This window comes from Acinonyx jubatus, chromosome X (genome assembly GCF_027475565.1).
Source record: "Acinonyx jubatus isolate Ajub_Pintada_27869175 chromosome X, VMU_Ajub_asm_v1.0, whole genome shotgun sequence".
Lineage (NCBI taxonomy): Eukaryota > Metazoa > Chordata > Mammalia > Carnivora > Felidae > Acinonyx > Acinonyx jubatus.
The window spans coordinates 16,098,767-16,119,997 of record NC_069389.1 but is presented as its reverse complement, the minus strand read 5'-3'; the positions used below and the strand labels follow the sequence as shown (position 1 = coordinate 16,119,997).

The 21,231-nt window shown below is 37.3% G+C and overlaps 1 protein-coding gene across 7 annotated transcripts in view; it reads left to right on the top strand.

Moving 5' to 3' along the window:
• Window positions 1-21,231, top strand: part of RPS6KA3 (ribosomal protein S6 kinase A3) — a 118,988-nt gene that overhangs the window by 38,848 nt on the left and 58,909 nt on the right. For 6 of the 7 annotated variants that reach the window (XM_053202154.1, XM_053202158.1, XM_027054624.2 and 3 more), the window contains one exon: window positions 20,795-20,911. In XM_053202154.1, the coding sequence (XP_053058129.1) occupies window positions 20,795-20,911 (117 nt within the window). Of the gene's footprint in view, window positions 1-4,003; window positions 10,905-20,794; window positions 20,912-21,231 lie in introns of those variants that run through there. The other variant, XM_027054623.2, reaches the window with a different exon arrangement.

Here is a 21,231-nt window from a genome sequence, read left to right as displayed (position 1 = left end):
TGCTATGGACTGAATGTGTCCCCCCAAAATTTATATGTTGGAGCTTAATCCCCAACATAATGGTTTTTGGAGGTGGGGCCTGTAGGAGGTAGTTAGGTCATGAGGGCAAATGCCTCATGAATGGGATTAGTGCCATTATAAAAGAGACCCACAGACACTCCTGGGTGGCTCAGTCCATTAAGCTTCTGACTTCAGCTTCCGCCTTCAGCTCAGGTCATGATCTCACAGTTTGTGAGTTTGGGCCCTGTGTCAGGCTCTGTGTGGAGCCTGGAGCCTGCTTTGGACTCTCTCTCTCTCTCTCTCTCTCTCTCTCTCTCTCTCTCTCAAAAACAAACATTAAAAAACGAGAGAGAGACACCAGAGAACTTGCCTGCCCCTTCTGCCATGTGAAGACACAGCAAGAAAATGACTGTCTATGAATGAAGAAACAGATTCTTACCAGACACTGATTCTGCTGACAGTTTGGATATGGACTTCCAAGCCTCCAAAACTCGGACATAAATCTCTGTTGTTTAGCATAAGTGACTCAGTGTATGGTATTCTGTTACAGCAGCCCAAATGGACTAAGACAAGCTTTTAGAGATTTTTTACATTTTTTTTAATGTTTATTTTATTTTTGAGACAGAGGGAGACAGAGCATGGATGGGGGAGGGTCAGAGAGAGAGGGAGACACAGAATCCGAAGCAGGCTCCAGGCTCTAAGCTGTCAGCACAGAGCCCAACGCGGGGCTCGAACTCACAGACCGTGAGATCATGACCTGAGCTGAAGTCAGAAGCTCAACCGACTGAGCCACCCAGGCGCCCCATTTAGAGATTTTTTAAATATATATAAAGGACTGGATATAAGAATGATATGAAACATTTCAACATTGAGTTAGAAGGCAAGGAATAATGCCTTTGAAATGCTTAGTGAAAATGATTTTCAACCAGGATATTTTCAGACATATACCTATTTTTAGGAAGTTGCTGGAAAATGGGCTTTGCCAACACTAGATGGTTGTTAACTAAGAAAAAGACATGTGATTCAGGCAACAAAGGATCCAACATTTATAAGCACAATGAAGACAGTTCCTTCCCATTGTGATGAATAAAGGGTGCTTCAGAAGACTGGTTCATTCTGTAGGCTTAGAGAGTACTCAGTCCAGATTGAAGCAGACAGATGATTCCAGGAAGGCTGTCTCCTAGGGAGTATTGAAAATTCACTTAAGAGGCAAAGTGAGAAGAATTTGAGATAGGCACCAAGAAAGCAAATTCTAAAACAAACCAACTTCAAACTTAAGAAGAAAACAGAAGTTGTACACAAGAAATATAACTGGAGTATGTTTCTTAGCAGTGAACAATGTTTGTATAGTCATAATAATTATAAAAGCTAAATATTGACTTAACCATACCTTGCAATGTGAATGTTAAGTCATCATAGAATAGAATGTCTGAAGATAATATCTGAAATTGATGAGTCAAAAGGAAGTAATATAAGGTTATTCTTTTTCTTAAGTTTTTATTTAAATTCCAGTTAACACAGTATAATATTAGTTTTGGCTGTACAATATAGTGATTCAGCACTTCCATACATTACCAGTTGCTCATCACAACAAGTGCACTCCTTAATCCCCATCACCTGTCTCACCCATCCACCTGCCCACCTCCCCTCCGGTAACCATCAGTTCTCTATAGTTAAGAGTCTGTTTCCTGGTTTGCCTTTCATTTATTTCTCCTTTGTTTATTTGTTTTCTTTCTTAAATTCCACTATGAGTGAAATCATATTTGTTTTTCTCTGATGGACTTATTTCACTTAACATAATACTCTCTAGCTCCATCTATGTTGTTGTAAACAGCAAGATTTCATTCCTTTTTACAGGTGAGTAATATTCCTGTGTGTGTGTGTGTGTGTGTGTGTGTGTGTGTGTGTGTGTGTGTGTGTGTGTACACACCACATTTTCTTTATCCACTCATCAGTTGATGGACACTTGGGCTCTTTCCATAATTTGACTATTATAAATAATGCTGCTGTAAACATCAGGGTGCATGAAACCCTTTGAATCAGTACTTTTGTATTCTTCGGGTAAATACCTAGTGTGATTGCTGGGTAGTAAGGTAGTTCCATTTTTAACTTTTTGAGGAACCCCTGTACTGTTTCCTAGAGTGGTTGCACCAGTTTGCATTCCCACCAGTAGTGCAAGAGGGTTACCCTTTCTCCTCGCCAATGCCTGTTGTTTCTTATGTTGTTGATTAGAGATAAATACCAGAGGGAGCAGTGAAAAGAGCTGGAAGGGTACCAGAAGCACTAGGTACTGCTGTTTGTCATATAAGCTTTGCAGCACTATTTGACCATTTAACCATTGATAAAAATTTAAGTTGACTAGAATTTAAAATAAAATTAGTATAACTGATGTAATTAGGTAATTCACAGAAGACATAAAATTTTGGTATAGGTTTTTAGAAGTAAATGTCAATATTTGGGTGAAGGCATTCTCATGGGAAAATGGAGTAAACAAAAGCCAAAAGTGGGGAGGGGAATGTGAGAGGTAGCTACATCAGTTTGACTAAAATGATAATCATAAAAGTAAGCCAAATTTCTCCTAAACAAAATACTTCCACTCAGACCCTCTTGATATATGGAGCTGCCCTTGTGTTGTCTCTTGAACATGTCTACTGGTTTCTGTTTGTAGTAGAGCCATTTCATTCTAGCTGGATTGTTTCCCTTCTTCCCACCTCATCTCTTCTCTCTTCCCTTTGTTCTTTGTCCTGCACTCTGCCTTCTTCCCATATCGTAGATCTACTTCTCTTCCATCTTCTGGAATTTCAGTACTCTTTTCCTTTATTTTTACTTTTAAAAGGTTCAATCCTTTCCTGTCTTTACTCACCTGAAGTAAAAACTTTTATTTCCTCCATGTATCATAAAATGTAAGAAAATTTATCCAATTAAATTGATTCATACTGGAATATAACAGGAATGTTTGCATATTAATCCATATTTACGTATAACTTGTTGAATTTCTCACCAGTTAACTTGTTCTAGCCAGTGTCTTTTGTTCTCCGCACCCCCTGCTGGACACTTGATTATTTTTAGCCTTTATTCTGGTGGAGCTGGGGAGAGACTACCTTCATAGCAGAAGGTAGAGTGCTATGTAGTGTATCAAGCCAAGATATCTTCCTGGACTCCAGAATTTTCCATCTTTTCTCAGCTGGCTAGAGGAGTCCATGCTCTTCATGATCCATGCTGAAGAAATAGGGAGTCTTGATTGTTTAAGTCTCTACAGTCATCCTGGAACCATCATTAAAACAATTTCTTGCTTAGTAGGGAAATAATTATCTTAATGGTTCTTGTAGTACCAGGCAAATGTTCTTCTGAGGCTTCAGAATTAAAGGAGATAATTAAGTGCCTAGCACAAAGTAGGAACCCAGTAAGTGTTCATTTTTCTGTCTTCTTCCTTCCAGAGTGTGATCCTAGTCTTTCAGACTTCACCAGAGATAAAGTATGCCTCTTAGGCATATTTTGTGGCTGACAATAGGCCTGGCCTCAGAAAAAAAATATGAAATGGGTTACTTTTCTCTTAACTTGGTCCTTTGACCCTTCCATTTCTCTTATTTATTTCCAGTGACTGAATACATTAATTACTTATGACATCAACTTCATAATATTATATGACTATAGTCTTAAACACTGTATTTATCAACTCAGTCTTTGTAGCTCTTGTATCATAGTCCCTTGCATGGTTGTCAAGAATTGGAGAAAGCTTGGGGGTACCTGGGTGGCTCAGTCGGTCGTGCATCCGACTTTGGCTCAGGTCATGATCTCATGGTTCACTAGTTCGAGCCCTGCATCAGGCTCTGTGCTGACAGCTCAGAGCCTGGAGCCTGCTTCAAATTCTGTGTCTCCCTCTCTCTGCCCCTCCCTGACTCAAGCTCGCTTGCCCTCTCTTCTCCCTCTCTCTCTCTCTCTCAAAACTAAACATTAAAAAAAATTTTTTTTAATTGGAGAAAGCTTGTTAGAAGCAATAGTGATAAAAATGCCTTAAAAAGATACAGGGAAGATAGTTCATAGATGACCTTAAATGCCAGGTTAAGGAGTAGTACCCCTGTGAAGGACACAGGCAGCACCCTGAAATTCCCCCTATTCTTTTAACATCCCCTGAAGTCATGATAGACCTTTAGCAGTAGTTTCTTCCAATTTCCACATGATGCTCTAGCTTTGGTTCATATAGCAACCCTGAGGCTGCAGTAATGTGTATAATGGCCTTCATAGTATCCAGGGAATTTTACCAGTTCCCAGTTGTCTGCTGATTTCCTCCATTTCCTTGAAGTTTCCCTCATGCTGCCTTAAAACTTGCATTTGAACATCCAAAGTGATACTCATAGCCACAAGTCCAGCATATAACTTGCACACCTCTTGCAGTCACCATGGGTCAAACACAAAATAATCTATAGAAAGGGAAACTAGCAGAGTAGACAATAGACAGTGAAAAACCCACTCAACACAGGCAAGTACAATAGAGTGCTCATTGGCAGGGAACATTTGTGGAGTGGTATATTAACGACACTTACTAATTGTGTAGAGTATTGTGTGTTGTTCTAACTCATTGGCTGAGAGTATATTTTAGCACTCAGAGCATGGGAAAAATACACTCTAGTACATGTAAGTATATATCAGTTAGGAAAATATTTCTGAGATAAATAGCATTATAATTAGCCTGCATGGTGGCATTAAATGGAGTATGTGTACAATAGGCAAAATTTCCAAGTATGTAAGGTTTCCCTTTGCTACATTTTTGGCTTTCTTTCAGGGCTGTTTTTTCACTCCCTAGTGTCCCTTTCATCCACCCCTAAGAGCTTTTAAAAAAATAAAATATCCCCCCTTTTTTTCATGGTTTGCCTACCTCATATGGGACCTCTGATCCAAAATTGCTTCTCCTTTGCTGGAGTCTACACATTTTTTTTTCAATTTGAGTGATCTAATCCACAATTGGAAAGAGAGAAAACTGATTTGATTAAGTTCTGCTTAAGTATAAATGGTTTATTAAGTCAATCTGAAATACTGTCATATATTCAAAGTCGTAACCTCTGTACCTACATGAAGAAAACAACACAAAAACACGTGTGGATTAGTTGATGAGCAGTACCACGTAGGATGTATCCCTGCTTACTGCAGTATTCTTACCTCGGGCGTTGGTGCAGCTGCCCCCTTGCGCTCTCTCCATACTCATGGGAGATGTTGCAAGTAGAACACAGCATGCTTTCCATTGAGACAGGATCTTAGAAGGAACCCCTCTCAGTGCTCTAGGAAGTCACTACTATCTGGTTCGGGTTCGTGATATTTCCTATCTCTGATTTAAAACCTTAGAACTTTAGCACTTTGTAACATTATCTCCTGATGGATGTGTGCTAGAGAGTAACTCTTCTGTACTTAAGTGGAAAACCTTAGATATTAAACCTTTCAGGGTTTGAAAAATTTGTCCATACAAAAAATTGTATCCAAATAAATCATTTTATTTTTATTTTTTATTTTTATCTTTTTTGTTTTGTTTTTAAAGAACTCATTTTAGAAAATATGTTCATTTTAAGTTGCTGTCATAGGGGTTGATTTTTCCCCAGCATGGTTCAGCTGTCGTGGAGTTATGAAAATGGTTGATGATTGGGTTTGGCCAGGGTTGGTGTTTTTCCAGACGAATATAATGTATGGTGTAGAAAAGCATTCAGAAACTCTGCTATGGACCCTCTACTGAGCTATCTTTCTTCTAGGTCTTATCACAAGTTTTAGTACCTCCTGGTTTGTGTCCTAAGTCAGCCACTGGCCGTACGTAATACGTGCTCCTTCCCCAGATAGACTTGCCTGGTTATGCTCCCACCAACATCACAGCCCTTCCCACTTTCAAGAAAGTATGAACTTGGGCAGCAGCTTCCTTAACTTCTCTTTATGCCTCAGTTATTTCATCTCTAGTATGGATAATAGTACTTATCTCAGTGTGGTAAGAATTAACAAATAATTTCATGTAACCACAGTGCTTAGAATACAGTATCTTAAATGATATTGTTAGAAATATATTTGAAAGAAAAATTTATTAATAAATGAGAATTCAAATAAAGGATCTAAGGATTCAGTGAAAGAAGCTAGAAAAATAACTACAAAGTGAACTTACAGAAAGTCAGAGGAAGGAACTAAATACAGATTCCAAAATCAGTGAAGGAGAAAACAGGAGGTGAGATAAAAGGCAGATATACAACATTCAGAAAGCAAAACACAATATAATCATAGATAGGAAAGAGTTTCTAACATCGTAACAACAGAAATATTTATAGGTAAAGTGATATAATGTCTGGGATTTGCTTCAAAATAATTAATTATGGGAGTAGGGTGAAGTGAGTGTATGCAGCTAGATTGGCGGTGAGTTGGTCATTGTTACAGCTGAGTGCTGGGGACATGAGCGTTTCTTATGCTATTCTGTCTAGTTTTGGATATGCTTGAAATTTTCCATAAGTTTAATTTTGAAAACAGAATACTAAGTGTAACTATATACTAATACAAAAGTCTTGCTGAAATATGTGCTTTTCTAGGAAAATCTAGATGGTATCATTTACAAAGGTATAGAAAACTTAATACACCAATAGCAAGGGAGAAATTTAAGCTATTAAACTCTGTGCCTCCCAACTACGGTGCCTATGATTTCCTGGAGAAATCTTTGAAAATTTTAAGAAATAGATCATTTAAATTGTGGTTTTTAAATTGTCCCAAAGCATAGGAAAAATTTGCATTGCCTTCTAGTTTATTTTGTAAAGTTAACAAGGCCCTAAAAATGAAAATTAACACACAAAAGGAAATTGTGCCAATTTAACTTATGAGTATAGATGCAAAAATCCTTTTAAAAATTTACAAATCATGGGCTCCTGTATGGCTCAGTCAGTTAAGCGTCTGACTTTGGCTCGGGTCATGATCTCATGGTTTGTGAGTTCAAGCCCCACAGCAGGCTGGCTGCTATCAGCACACATCCTGCTTTGGATCCTCTGTCCCCCTCACTCTCTGCTCCTCTCTCTCTCTCAAAAATAAATAAAACATCAAAAATAAAATAAAATAAATTATAAATCAAATACATGTATTAAAATAATGGATTTTTCCCAGAAATACAGACTGTAGGACATTTGTTGATCTGCATTATCAAATCTTTAGGTCAAAGGAGATACACTAAGTGATTATATTAATAGATAAGACATTTTATAAAATAGACTATTCATGCCTGTTTTAGTAAAGAGAAAGTCTGACCTTAACATAATAAAACACTGTCTAAAACCAAATATTGACATCGTATCTGAATGATTTAGGGAGTATATTCCCAAGTCAGGATGTAGTAGTGTTTATTAGTGCTTGCTTTACCGTCCATAGACTGAGAAATTGGGGTCTTGTTCTGTGATGGGAAGCCATTGAAGAATTTGAGGCAGGGGCATGACCCAGTCTGATTTCTGTTTTAAGATTATTCTGGCTGTGGGACGCCTGAGTGGCTCAGTCAGTTAAGTGGTGGCTCTTGATTTCAGCCCAGGTCATGATCTCGCAGTTCGTGAGTTCAAGCCCCACATCAGGCTTTGCACTGACAGTGTGGAGCCTACTTGGGATTCTCTGTCTCTCTGCCCTACCCACCCCCCTCAAATAAATAAATAAATAAATAAATAAATAAATACATTTTAAAAGATTATTCTGGCTGTATACTAAGCCTCAGTATACAGTGTATACTGTAGCAGAGTTGACAGAGAACATATGGCCTACAAAGTCAAAAAGCATTTACCGTCCAGCCCTTTATAGAAAAAAGGGATACATGCATATCGTAGGATTCAAGTGTATGCGTGTGTGTATACAGAAAAAAAAGTGGAAAGAAAAGCACCAAATAAAATTGTGGTTTTTTTCTTTTGTTTTTCTCCTTCTTGTTCATTATTTAAGTTTTCTGTAATGGACATGCATACTTTTTATAATAAAATTTACTTTTTTAAATAATAAGGAAAACATTAAAACCAGTAAGATAAAAGAATAAAGAAAAACTAGCCGAAATTTTAATAACAAATTTAAGTAAAGTTAAAAGAGGCAGGATAAACATAAACAATAATATCTAGTTTCATGCACACAACCGCACAAGTAGTGTCCATTTCAGATTTCAGCATATGCTTCTTACTCAGGCAGGCTTTATTTGAATTCCTACTATATGCTCTTTGCTATGGAGATACAAAAGTAAGTATGGTGCCTGTTCTGAAGAACAATCTGGCAGGGGCAGTGGCATGGACTTAAACAGTAATCAGTGCCCTAAGCAGTGTACCAAAGGGCCTAAGAGCTTTCATTTTTGGTTAGGAAATAGCTAACATCCAAATGAAGCAGTTGCTCTGTGATGAGTCGTAATATAATTATAAGGGATTCTAATCACCTGAACTAGTCTTGTAACTTTATTTGTGGTACCTTGTGATGTAGAGAAGTTTTTGAATATTATAATCAAATCTGTATCAATATTTTCCTTATGGCTTCTCCATTTCCCAAATAACCAACTGTCCTAATATCTCCCTCCCTCAGATGTAAAGTGTCAAGTTTATCCTTTTACTCTTTTTCTCGCCCTGTTTATCTTTTACATAGCAGTACCACACTGTTTTAATTAAGGTATTATTTCAACTCAGGAAAACTTATTTTAGGTTTCGGTATTTGCAATACTGCTTCATTTTCTTAGTGCTGATATTAAAAAGCACAGCACACAGCAAAATGTGACTGTTAACCTGAGCATCAGTAGTCATTAAAGCCAATTCAGACTAATCCTTTAAATTCCAAAAAGGTTATTTGGTTGTTCCTTAAGTATTACTTGAATAAAGTTGATGACTGCTGTATAGAGACACTCCTATTTTGTTTTGTACGTCTTAATCAGTTGTGCATTAACCATGCTGTTTGTTTGCTGCTCCTTGGCAGTCTTAAGAGACACCTCATGTTTAGACTGCAGTTTTATGTTAGGTGGTTGTCCTAACCTTGCTGCCCTTTTGTAGCATTGTAATGAAACTTAAATAATTCCTTCTGGAGATGGGCAGGTTCATGTTCTGATGGAAAATCAATCTTAAGTGCTTTCCTTAAGATTGGTGAAAAATTCAGGCATGCATTTTTAATCAAGAGGACAGCACAATCTCCTAGCAGAATTCAGAATTTTATCTTGGACGTTTATCTGGGTCCCAGTTGATTCTAAAGATTTTTCTGGTTTTGTTTTTTTGTTTTTTGGTTTGTTTTTTTTGGGGGGAGGGGGTTTAGAGAGCGCATGCGAGCAAGAGAGAGAGGCAGAGGGAGACAGAGAGAATCCCAAGTAGGCTCCATGCTCAGCATGGAGCCCAACACGGGGCTTGATCCCACAACCCTGGGATCATGACCTGAGCTGAAATCAAGAGTCGGATACTCAACCGACTGAGCCACCCAGGCACCCCTCCCAGTTGATTCTAATGTATTATATAGGATAATTTTTTAAATTGATCAATTTTTTTATTCTTTAACTTCGATTATGTCATTTGTAAAATATTGCCATAAAAATGAAATTTAGCAGCAACATTTATAGAACATAGCTGCAAAATTGTCATCTGACAGGAAGAGCCATATGGCACCTGTAAGCACCCAATGGACACTCTAATGTTTGCTCAGTAAAGGAGTACTGAACTGAGCTCCCATTATAGATATATCATCAAGTATGTGCCTGCCTTGACCATGGTTCCTTCATCCAGAAAACTAGCTGATCATTTTTGGGGTTTTCTAGAGACTCTTTGGGTTTTGAAAATGCAGCTATTTTATTCAGTTCATCTAGGTCATGATGTTTTTGTTGGTTCCACATAGGTTAATGTACATCAGGTAGAGCATTTTCCCACAGCTCTCGATGTTTCTGCCCTTGAGTTTTGTTTAAATGCCACTATGTCAGTGATCATATTCTGACTCTTGGCATACTTACGAAATATTTTCCAAAATAAAAATACCTTAGAAAAACTTCTGGAAACTATTAGAGGATGAAATGGAGTAAAGGATTGTCTGGTAACTTGACCTCTCCTTTTCCAGTTTGGCTCATTCAGTAAGTGTTCTTTTTGCTCACTAATAACCCAGGGATTAGACTTTTTTTTTTTAATTTAGATTTTATCAACTAGGATTTTTAGCCATGGACCTAAAAGGCTTTAACCTGGCTGATAATTGATGTCTATAACCAATGTGAATTTAAATGTAATTTACTTTCATTTAAAACTGAAAAAATTTGTCCTTATATCACAATCAAAAAGTTGCTTGCAATCAACAAGTGGTCATTTTCTTCCCATAGTTATGAAACAATTCCTCACTGACAGAGAACACCCATGACTTGTCTATATATAACCTTAAAATAGTCTTGAGACTACCCTTTGGAGTGTGTGTGTAAACATTACAAAAGATAAAATTTCACATGTGCATCAATGACTTTTATGACTTTAATAGTGCTGACTAGTTTCATTTGCTTTTGAAGAGTCATGTAGTTAAGAAATACTAGAATTTCTCAGGATTTTGAAATGAAATAATGTTCATCTCACTGATTGTGAAAATTGTCTAGATTGCTGGGAACCAGGAGTTAAGAACATTTCAACAGGATTTTGCTATCAGCAAATCTGTTTTGGTTTCCTGTTCTGGCCTCCCTACCTATCAGCTACATTAGTGCCCTCGCCATTACGTTTCTCCTTTCTTTTACCACAGGAAAATTGTCAGGCCTCTTTTTCTAGCATTTCAGGACCCGCCTGACAGGAAATTTTCTAATTGCCGGAACAGCTGGTAGGAGAAAACTTTGCAGGGGCTTGGCCTTCCCTTTCTAACCTAAGTTTTACGGTCAGAAATTCTTGTATCACCATCATGGTTTCGTAGCCATGTTTAAATTTTTGTCTTTTCGTGTTCGCTCTATACAGGTAAGCTTTGTTCAACTTCTTTAAAGACTAAAATGTTTTAGTTGGAGCTAAGTATAGTTATACTAATTAAACAATAATTTCATTTTATATGTTCTTTTAAGAAGCTCTTCAAAATTCAAAACCAGTTTTTGTAGGCTGTTTGCCAAAAGTAAGCCAGTCATGTGTATTATACATTTCAACTCTGTATATTTTGTAAACTTATTTTTGGATTAGCTTTTACTGGTAGAGTAATATTTACTTTGCTAGTGATGGTAATTTTATATGGTATAATTTTTTATGATGATGGTAACTTTCAGTATTAAACTAGACATGAAAAAAATTGTGAACTTACTAATAGATTACTATAATGTAAGCAATATTTTAATGGGTAGGAGAATGTCTTATTTTAAAGAATCAAGACTTTAAATTCAGACTTTTGTTGAAATTGGTTCTTTTAAAATTTTGAAGTTTTTTATCAACTATATTTAAGTGACTTTGAGTAATTTTATCTGACTTAGAGTAGGCAGAGTTTTCAAAGCATTACTTTGTTGAAATGTGCTTAACAAATGATAATTTGCATTTTATGTCATCTAAAATTCTGCCAAATTAACTTGATATTTTGCCATGAGAATTGTGCTATCCTGCTGCTCTTTAAAGAGAATTAAATTTGTTGATTGGGATTCCCGATTAGGAGAAAATTGTGCTCTCTGCGGCAGTGATTAGGAGAGTTAGTCTGGAAAACAGCAATGCTGTTTTCTCAAACAAATATAAGAAGCTGGCTTGGAATACTCTCTTAGAAACTGTGGTTAACTGAAAAATGCTGAGCATATTTATAATCCATTAGAAAAAAGGTAAATTGGATTTGGTCAAATTGTAATATGGAATATATTAAAATATGGCTTTCATCATGGCTTCAATAACCAGCCTAATTATGTCACAGCCAAATAGTTTTTATGTATCTTGATCATCTAAAAATTAACATACATTTTTTAAATTAAAAAATACGGTACATTATAGAATCTTGTATCTATATAGAGATTAATACTTTGATTTTGAGTTACATTTAAGAGGCAAATAAAGTATACATTTTTCATTTGTAAGGCCTTCTTTATGTTAGGCCAAAAACTGGTTACTATTCATGGTTAGAAAAGATTTATTCATTAGTTTTTACCAAGAAACATTTAAATAGTTTACTTCAAGTTTCAACCATATTTTCTGACATTCAAAACAATTTAGAAAATACAAATGCCTTAAGAACACACTTCCTGACTCACGGGAGGGCAGGAAAAAGGAAATTATGTATACAAGTCAGGGCATAATGCCAAATGTTGAATCATTCTTTAAAATCAATTAATATCACCCAGTTTGTTTACTTAATGGCAGTATGTTACAATATTAGGTTTTCTATAACTCAAATAACATCACTTTCTGTTCCTTTTCTTTAATCCTTTTACATTTTAAGAACAAACTTGTATCTTTTCCCTCTCAACTTAAAAAGGAAACGCTAAGTTAATTTTTTTCCCCATTAAAGGGTGAACTTTAAGGGTCATTTAGGAAGGAACCTATGGACCTCTTGGTAGTCCTGGGAAACAAACAGGGTGGCTTTCTGTGTGATTGGAGAAACACCATAAGATCTACCTGTCCATAAATTTTCTTCTGCCATTTTTCTGTGATGTCTAAAATGACATTCTTTGCAGAATTCCTAAAATTATATATTTTTTAGCTGAACTGGCCTTGCTTTTTCTATCAGGGGTCATATCTCAACAAGTATTTATCCAATAATAAATCTTGGAATCCCTAGGTCAATTCCTAGAGGGAAGATACTATTCTTGTTAAATTTTTTTTATTACATTTTATTTATTTTTGAGAGAGTGAGACCAAGTGAGAGTGGGGGAGGGGCAGAGAGAGAGGGAGACACAGAATCGGAAGCAGGCTCCAGGCTCTGAGCTGTCAGCACAGAGCCCGACACGGGGCTCAAACTCACGAACTGCGAGATGACCTGAGCCAAAGTCAGATGCCTAACCGACTGAGCCACCCAGGCGCCCCACTATTCTTCATCTTAGTATCTGTAACACCTAGCACACTACCTGGCTCATGATCTGAGTTGCCTTCTAAGAGAGTCTGTCATAGATCAGAAACATTTCCATTTGAACCAATCAGAAAGAAGCAGAAGCAACAGAGCCTCCTGAATTTTAGTTCCCTCTTAGACCTATTTTCTTCTTCTCTTTTGCATTCTCTTATGCAAACACTGGTTCCCATGTGTGTTCCCACACTGACCTCTGCACTGGCTTGTCTGTTGCCTGAAATGCTCTTTCCCCAAATGGTTGACTCCATCACATCCTTTTGGTCTTTACTAACATAGCACCTTTTCAATAAAACCTACACGGATGATTTTATTTAAAATTGGAAGCTGTCCTTTTCATCTCTGCACTTTTGATCCCTCTTACCTAACTTAATATCTTTTGTCTATGATATTTACCATGTTCTAACATGAATATACCTATTATTATTGTTTGGTTTCTCCCCAAAACACCAGAGATTTTGGTCTGTTTCATTTATTGTATATCTCGGAGACCTAGAAGAGTGCTTGGCATGTATTATGTACTCAGGAAAGAAATGTTTAAATGGACAAACGAGTTCCCATACATAGCTTGAAGGTATTGAACACCTAGGCTGGGGGTGGCAAATATCCAAAAGTGATAGTATAGACAAATGATACAGCATTGTGGTATAGAACAGCTGCCAGCCTCATAGTTTTGCCTACAACTAGAACTTTACTTACAAAATAAACATAGACTTTGTAAAAATAAAAATACAGAATTTACTATAACTTTTGAAAATACACAAAGTAAGTTTTTTTGTGATGATGAATGGGCAGAAAATACACTTGTACTAGAAAATGTATAAATATGTGAACCTCACAGAGTAATAATGGATATAAGTTAAATATGTGCTCTACTTCATTGGCAACATTCTTATTTCATAAAATTATGGTTGCTTTCTGTGTACTTACAGGCAAAAACACAATTTTATAAACTGTCAAACTAGTTCTATGTTTTCATGTGACAGATTTATTTCAGTAACAGGTGATTTATTGACAAGATATGTTTTTCACATGCAAATGTCAGTCCTGACTTCACAAATTTGATATTCCTCTCTGCATCCATCTCATTGGATTCTAGGTATGAGCTAGAAGAGCACATGTTTGCTTTTTTACCTGTTGTCCAAGATTGCCCAAACATTATTAATATTACGTCCTAGGTGAACCTCAAATTCATTTCTAAAATACTCATGGTCCCATAACTTGGAAACACGGGTGACATTAAGCACAGGCTAGACATTGAGATACCAACCAAGGATGTTTTACCTCTTGTACTACTATGACTACATATACATAAAAGTAGATAGAAGATAGCTTGCTAATGTAACTAGTAAAAATTTAAACATGGAAGGAACAAAAACATGTGTTGAAGATAAAACAGTGACAGATTTTCAGAACTTGGGCCATAGGCCTTGATCTTTTGTCTCCACACCCAAGAACACTTTTTTGTACTTCCCTAGCACCAATTTAGAAAAGACTTTTGAAATTCTAGTTTATATCCTCAAAGAGGTTTGGAATGATTGCATCCATTTTGGGGGAAGAGGGTAGGGAGTGGAGGAAGTTGCTATTTTTTTAAATTTTTTAACTTTTTATTTATTTTTGAGAGAGAGAGCGAGTGGGGGAGGGGCAGAGAGAGAGGGAAACAGAATCGGAAGCAGGCTCCAGGCTCTGAGCTGGCAGCACAGAATGCGCACAGGGCTCCAACTCACAAACCGCGAGATCATGACCTGAGCTGAAGTCGGATGCTTAACGGACTGAGCCACGTAGGCGCCCAAAGTTGCTATTTTTTTTTTTTTAAGAAACATTGAGAAAAGGAGCACTTGCAAATTTATTTTAAAACAAGATTTGCTGGGGGCACCCGAGTGGCTCAGTTGGTTGAGCCTCAGACTCTTGGTTTGGGCTCGTCATGAACTCAGGGTTGTGGGATCAAGCCCCATGTGGTGCTCTGCACTGAGTGCAGACCCTACTTAAGATTCTCTCTCTCTCTCTCTCTCTCTCTCTCTCTCTCTCTCTCTCTCTCTCTCTCCCCCTCTCTCCCTGTCCCCCACTCATGCTCCCTCTCTCTTTAAAAACAAAATAAAATAAAATAAGATTTGCCAGAATAAGAAATTCAGTATGAGGGTGGGAAAATAAAATCAAGGAAGTGTCTCAGAAAATAGGAGAGAAAAGATAAGTGGCATACAAGATTCAATCCCAGACATACAATACCCAACTAAATAGAGGAGTTGAAAAAAGACAAACCCTGAAAAATGGATGGAAGGAAATTATCAAAGAAATGTTAGATTTCCCCCAGAGGCAAAGAATTCAGGTCTTTAGATTATAAAGTCTCACTAACCATCTAACATTCGGAAGGAAAGAAGACCCATATTTATCTCACTAATGAGGAATTTCAGAAGTACAAGGACAGAGAAAATTCTTAAAGCTTCTGGAAAGAGGGGCGCCTGGGTGGCTCACTCAGTTAAGCGTCTGACTTTGGGTCAGGTCATGATCTCGCTGTTCGTGAGTTCGAGCCCCACATCGGGCTCTGTGCTGACCGCTAAGAGCCTGGAACCTGCTTTGGATTCTGTGTCTCCTTCACTCTCTGCCCTTCCCTGCTTGTGCTCTGTCTCTCTCTGTCTTTCAAAAATAAATAAATGTAAAAAAGAAATTAAAAAAAAAAAGCTTCTGGAAAGAAAACCAGTTCACCTTCCCAAAAATGTGTGTCCGGCTAACATCACCCATTTCAGTAGCAGTCCTGGCTGTTAGAGGGCATTGGATCATTGGTGTCAATGTTCTGAGGCCAGATTGTTTTTATTCTAGAATTTGGTACAAAGCCAAATTATACAAATGTGAAGACAAAATAAAGATATCTTCAGATGTGCAAGCTTCAGAAAGTTTTTTTTCTACATCACCTTTCTTAGGAAGTTACAAGGGAGTAATCTAAGAAAGAGAAAGACATGGGAAACTGAGAATAGTGGATTCGACCAGAAAAGCACTGAAGAGATATCCGGAGGTAATAGCTGCGCAGCAAGGCCTAGAGAACAACCATTCCTGATGGGAGAGTAAGAGAGTGCTCTCAGAAGAATGGGAAGTATGGTAAAGGGTTAAGGAGAAATTAAGACTAATGGTCAGATTAACCTTTCCCTCCCCCCAGAATGATGGGGTGGGGGTGGGGGCTGCTGCTGTTACAAACAGGGGAAAAAAAACATGCAAAAAATTCATGGTCCCAATAGAACTCAAAGTAAAATGTATCATGAATTTAAGCATTTGATGAAATGGTGGTTTTTTAAGTCCCCTCAGATTGTTTTAGAAGTCACTGTTACAGGCCCATATAAAAGGAAATTTAAATGTACTTTCTAGCCTACATTTAAACAATATATTGTCATGAAAATATATGTGGATGCTGGCTTATAAGCCTTCTGCTTTTAAAATCAGGCTGTGGAGACAACGTGAAGGATTTGGCTGTGGTTATAGCAGAGAATGTTAATTTTCTTAATATTAATAAAAATGTAAAAATACGATCAGCAGCAGATTGGGGAAGCTTGAGAGAAAAAAATGTACAGGCACTAATTAGCCTCCTTTTACAAAGTGAGGAGTTAGGATTCTATCCAAAACTAAGAGAAAACATAAGTTTGGGGCACCTGGGTGGCTCAGTCCAACTCTTGATTTTGGCTCAGGTCATGATCTCAGGGTTTGTGAGATGGAGCCCCTGTGTCGGGCTCTGCACTGACAGCTTGGAGACTGCATGGGATTCTTTCTCTCCCTCTCTCTCTCTCTCTGCCCCTCCCCTGCTCAGGCACTCTCTCTCAAAATAAATAAATAAACATTAAAAAAAGAAAAGTTTATGTAGAAGTAATATAATTATCAAACAGTGGAGAGAAAGATGATAAAAGGATATAAGTGAATCATCTAATTTTTAAATCAGCAGGCATTGTCTTGGGGCACCTGGGTGGCTCAGTCGGTTAAGTGTCTGACTTTGGCTCAGGTTCGTGGTTTGAGCCCCGTGTCAGGCTCTGTATTGACAGCTTGGAGCCTGGAGCCTGTTTCAGATTCTGTGTTTCCCTCTTTCTCTGTCCCTCTCCCACTCGCGCTCTGTCTCTCTCTGTCTCAAAAATAAGTAAACATTAATTTTTTTTTTAAATCAGCAGGCATTGTCTTAAAGTTAATCAACCAAGGAATTATCAAAGTAAGTGTAGAAAGAACTAACTTTTGTTTAAAGGCCTAGGTATGAGGGTGAAAGGAGACTTACTTTTCATCATAAGGTATTCTGTCACTATTTGATTTGTCATTTGTGTGCACATATTACTTTAATTTTAAAAACACGTTTAAGGAACAGGAAATAACCCAGGTTGATGAAAGGTTACATGTAAGGCAATGTTGGGAGAAAATACCAGAAAACTAAGTTGCAGCCGTATTGTAGAGGGCCTCAAATTCCAAGGTGAAGCAGTGCATTTAATTTGGGAAAACTCAGAAGAGTGTTTGAGCCATCTGGTCATATGACTGAAGCTGTCTCCTTTTAGAAAACGAATTTGTCAGGAGGATAAATTGGACTGGCAGTGGCACAAAGGAGCATTCTGAGTAACCAAGCTAGTTTCAATTTTCCACAGGAAAGGTAATGAAGGATTGTACCTGAGTGGTACTGTTGGAAATGGAAGAACGAACGAACGAACGAACGAACGAAAGAAAGGGAGGGAGGGAGAGGGAGAGGGAAAGAAAGAAAGAAAAAAAAGGAAAGAAAAAGAAAAGAAAGGATGTTTCCATTACCATGTTTGATACATGGTAGATATTTTAGTGTATGTTGAATGAAAGGATCAAAGGGAGATTCCATGGTTTTTGGTAACTTGTTTGACAAGAGAGGAAAGGAAGGGTAGTCATCAAAGATGAAATCTTTCTTAAATAGTTACTGCTGTTTATTTTGGTATCCATGACCTGATTGTAGCTCTCACTATGAAAGTAAGGCTTGATTCTATATGCCTGCTACAAAATGCAAAACATTTTAACTAAGTGATGCCTTCCCTGTGTTGCATCATTGTGACACACAACTATAGTATTTGTTATGAAATAAAAGATGAAACAATATTGCAACCTAAAATTAAATCCCACTTACCCAAGAAAGAAAACTGGTAAGACATATAGAACCTTGTAGAGTATAGTTCTTCACAGCCTCGTGATTTAAGGGCAAAAATGGCTGTTAGATTCCCATTGGGCTCTTGAACGGATGATTTTTTTCCATAGGAGGCTAACTGGCACATTGCTGGAATCCAACCCATGAACTTGGCCTCTTAAGTCTGTAATCCACTAGTCTTTAAAATGTGATGTGACAGCACTTTGGGTTACAGAAAAGGAGAACTTGTTTATAGTTTCATTCCATGCATAAGGTATATAATTTAGCAATACAAAAGTATATATAATTTATAAGCCAATAAGTGTACAAATATTGGGTATATGCTAATTTAATTTAAAAAAATTATTTTTTGTTGGTAAGGATATGCTACCAAAGGTTCTGAGACATTTCTCTAATCACTTTAGCTAACTGACCCAAGAGATACAGACCAGTTACAAAGATCAAGGGAATAAGTCTGTATGTTCCTGCCATTGATCTTGGATGGGGAACCACCAGAAGCCTATGACATTCTCAGTGTGGAATAATGCTAAAAGCCTTGTTTTAGAAGTCACTAGAAGTCAGAACCTGGAATTGAGCCATAAGTCTACCAGTTACTGGCTTATGTTCTTTACTTAATCTCTTTAAACTTCAGACTATATTCAAACCATTGACCTTTAAAAGGTCTGTCAAATTTCTAGTGGGGAATGGGGGAGTCTGTAGAGAATTCGGAGATGTTTTTGCTTGCTCTGAGGTATACTCCACCCTGTTATTATCAACTCTAACATTGATATGTAGTTAGAGATTTGTCATGAAGCATAAGATAAAAATGTGAAAAAGTACCTAACCCAGAGTTGGTACATGGTAAGTGCTTAATAAATATTTGCTGGATTTTAATCCAAATCTTACTTAATTCCACGTATGCACTGTTCTTTGAAAGTTTTCTTAAAAGAATTTAGTAATTTGCTTCCTGCCTTTGCTAATATAGCTACAAATAGCTATCGTTCTTGAGCCCTTGTACACCAGTGTCATTTGCAGAGAAGGGGTGCCCAGGAATGGGGCAGAGTCTCAGAGTCAGGTAATGCTTGATCCTACCCTAATACCTACTGCACAAGATGTTTGTGAGAAGTACAGGGGGTAGTGCATGTGAAATTACAAAATAAAGGACTAAACCATATTAGGAGATTGTTTTATTGTTGCCAAAGTTCTGAGAGAGTCCAACATGATTAAGCTGCCTCGCTGTAGCACAGCCTACAAACTTGTGTCTTACAGAGTAAAATGCTGGGCCTTGATGTATTTTTTGACCTGTTATAGGAGCGTTTCTTCCTTTTACTATTCATTTTCAAAACCTGCCACATTAGGATACCTAATATTCTTTTTCAGAAATCTTTGAATTCCATATATAGCCAACATTCTGTCTCAGTGTTAATTGAGTTCAAACATTTATGTAAAACAAGAATAATAAAAATAATGAATTATTTGTGTACAGCACATTTAGATTCTACTAATAATACTTAGGCACTCAGAAAAATAACATCATAGGCCAAAAAAAAGAAGTAAAAAGAGTCTTTGACAGTCTGAGTTTTGTCTTATTGTAGTTTTTGGCTGTAACATATAGTACATGTCTTGATTAAATAAGGTATACTTAATCTGCTAATCCCAGAGTGAATAAGTAACTGAAATTCTGTGTATACTTGGATGTATTTTCAACCTTTCTCTCCTTTCTGATACTTTCGCTCAGATACACTGAAGCATCCACTGTCTTTAAAAATCTTCTTAACCCGGGGGCACCTGGGTGGCTCGGTTGAGCATCTGACTTCGGCTCATGTCATGATCTCACAGCTCGTGAGTTCGGGCCCCGTGTCAGGTTCTGTGCTGACAGCTCAGAGCCTGGAGCCCGCTTCAGATTCTGTGTCTCCCTCCCTCTCTTTCTGCCCCTAACCCACTTGCATTCTGTCTCTGTCTCTCTCAAAAATAAATAAACATTAAAAAAATTAAAAATCTTCTTAATCCCAAGACCTTCCACTGTTCATTATGCTAAATAGTACTTTTTTTTTCCTGTGTCTAATCCTCTGTCCAAATGGTAAATCTTTTTGGGTTTTGTGTTTTAGAGCTATTCCTTTCTCCACTGTCAGATCTCAAGTAGTCCTAGAAACAGAACGTATCTTAACATATTTCCAACAGAATAAACTTCAGCATACTGATTCAAATGGCCCTGCTGAGGATAGAAATCTCTATGTTTGCCTTGGAATATTTTTCAACTCATCTCCCAAAAAGTGTGTGTGTGTGTGTGTGTGTGTGTGTGTGTGTGTGTGTAACATTGGTTCTACCAAATACAAGCACATGTCAAAGCACAGCAGATTACTCCAATCTGTTTTCAGACTTCTTTACACCCTCTGCACTCACCCCATGAAACTATTTGTTCTAATTATCTCCAGTAGGAAGAATGAAGAGTTGGAAATACTCAGTGCTAATGTCAAGTAGAAGTTAAATTGGTCTATGTAGTGGGCTGCTATTATTCTCTCTTACATTTAAGTTGAAAGTACGTTGTGGGTAGAGCATGTGATTCTTGATCTCAGGGTCATGAGTTCAAGCTCCATGTTGGGCATAAAGCTTCCTTAAAAAAATAATAATTTGAGGATTTCTAATATGATATGTTAAATTTATATTTCTTAACTTTTAGCTGGAGAAAGTATCTCTGACTCTCTTTCTTTATATTTGCATCGACAGGAAGAAGGCAGTATCAAAGAAATTGCAATCACACATCATGTAAAGGAAGGGCATGAAAAGGCAGATCCTTCCCAATTTGAACTTTTAAAAGTATTGGGACAGGGATCATTTGGAAAGGTAAGTCATGAGTGTGTGTTTTTAAAAAGTTTTTTGGGGGGAATTCATGTGTATTTAGTACAGATGGGGAATGGAATTATTTTATGAAATCCTGATCTCCCTACAAGCAGTGTTTCTATGTTCTTACATTTCTCACTATCAGTAAGTGTTGGAAAGTGAATAAAGTCATTGAAAAGTACACTGGAAATGTTTGTAAATTGGCAGTATTCACTTCATATTCATTTTATATTCAAGAACATGTGACCTCTCTAAGGGGCGCCTGGGTGGCTCAGTCAATTGCGCAGCCGACTTTGGTTCAGGTCATGATCTCATGGCTCATG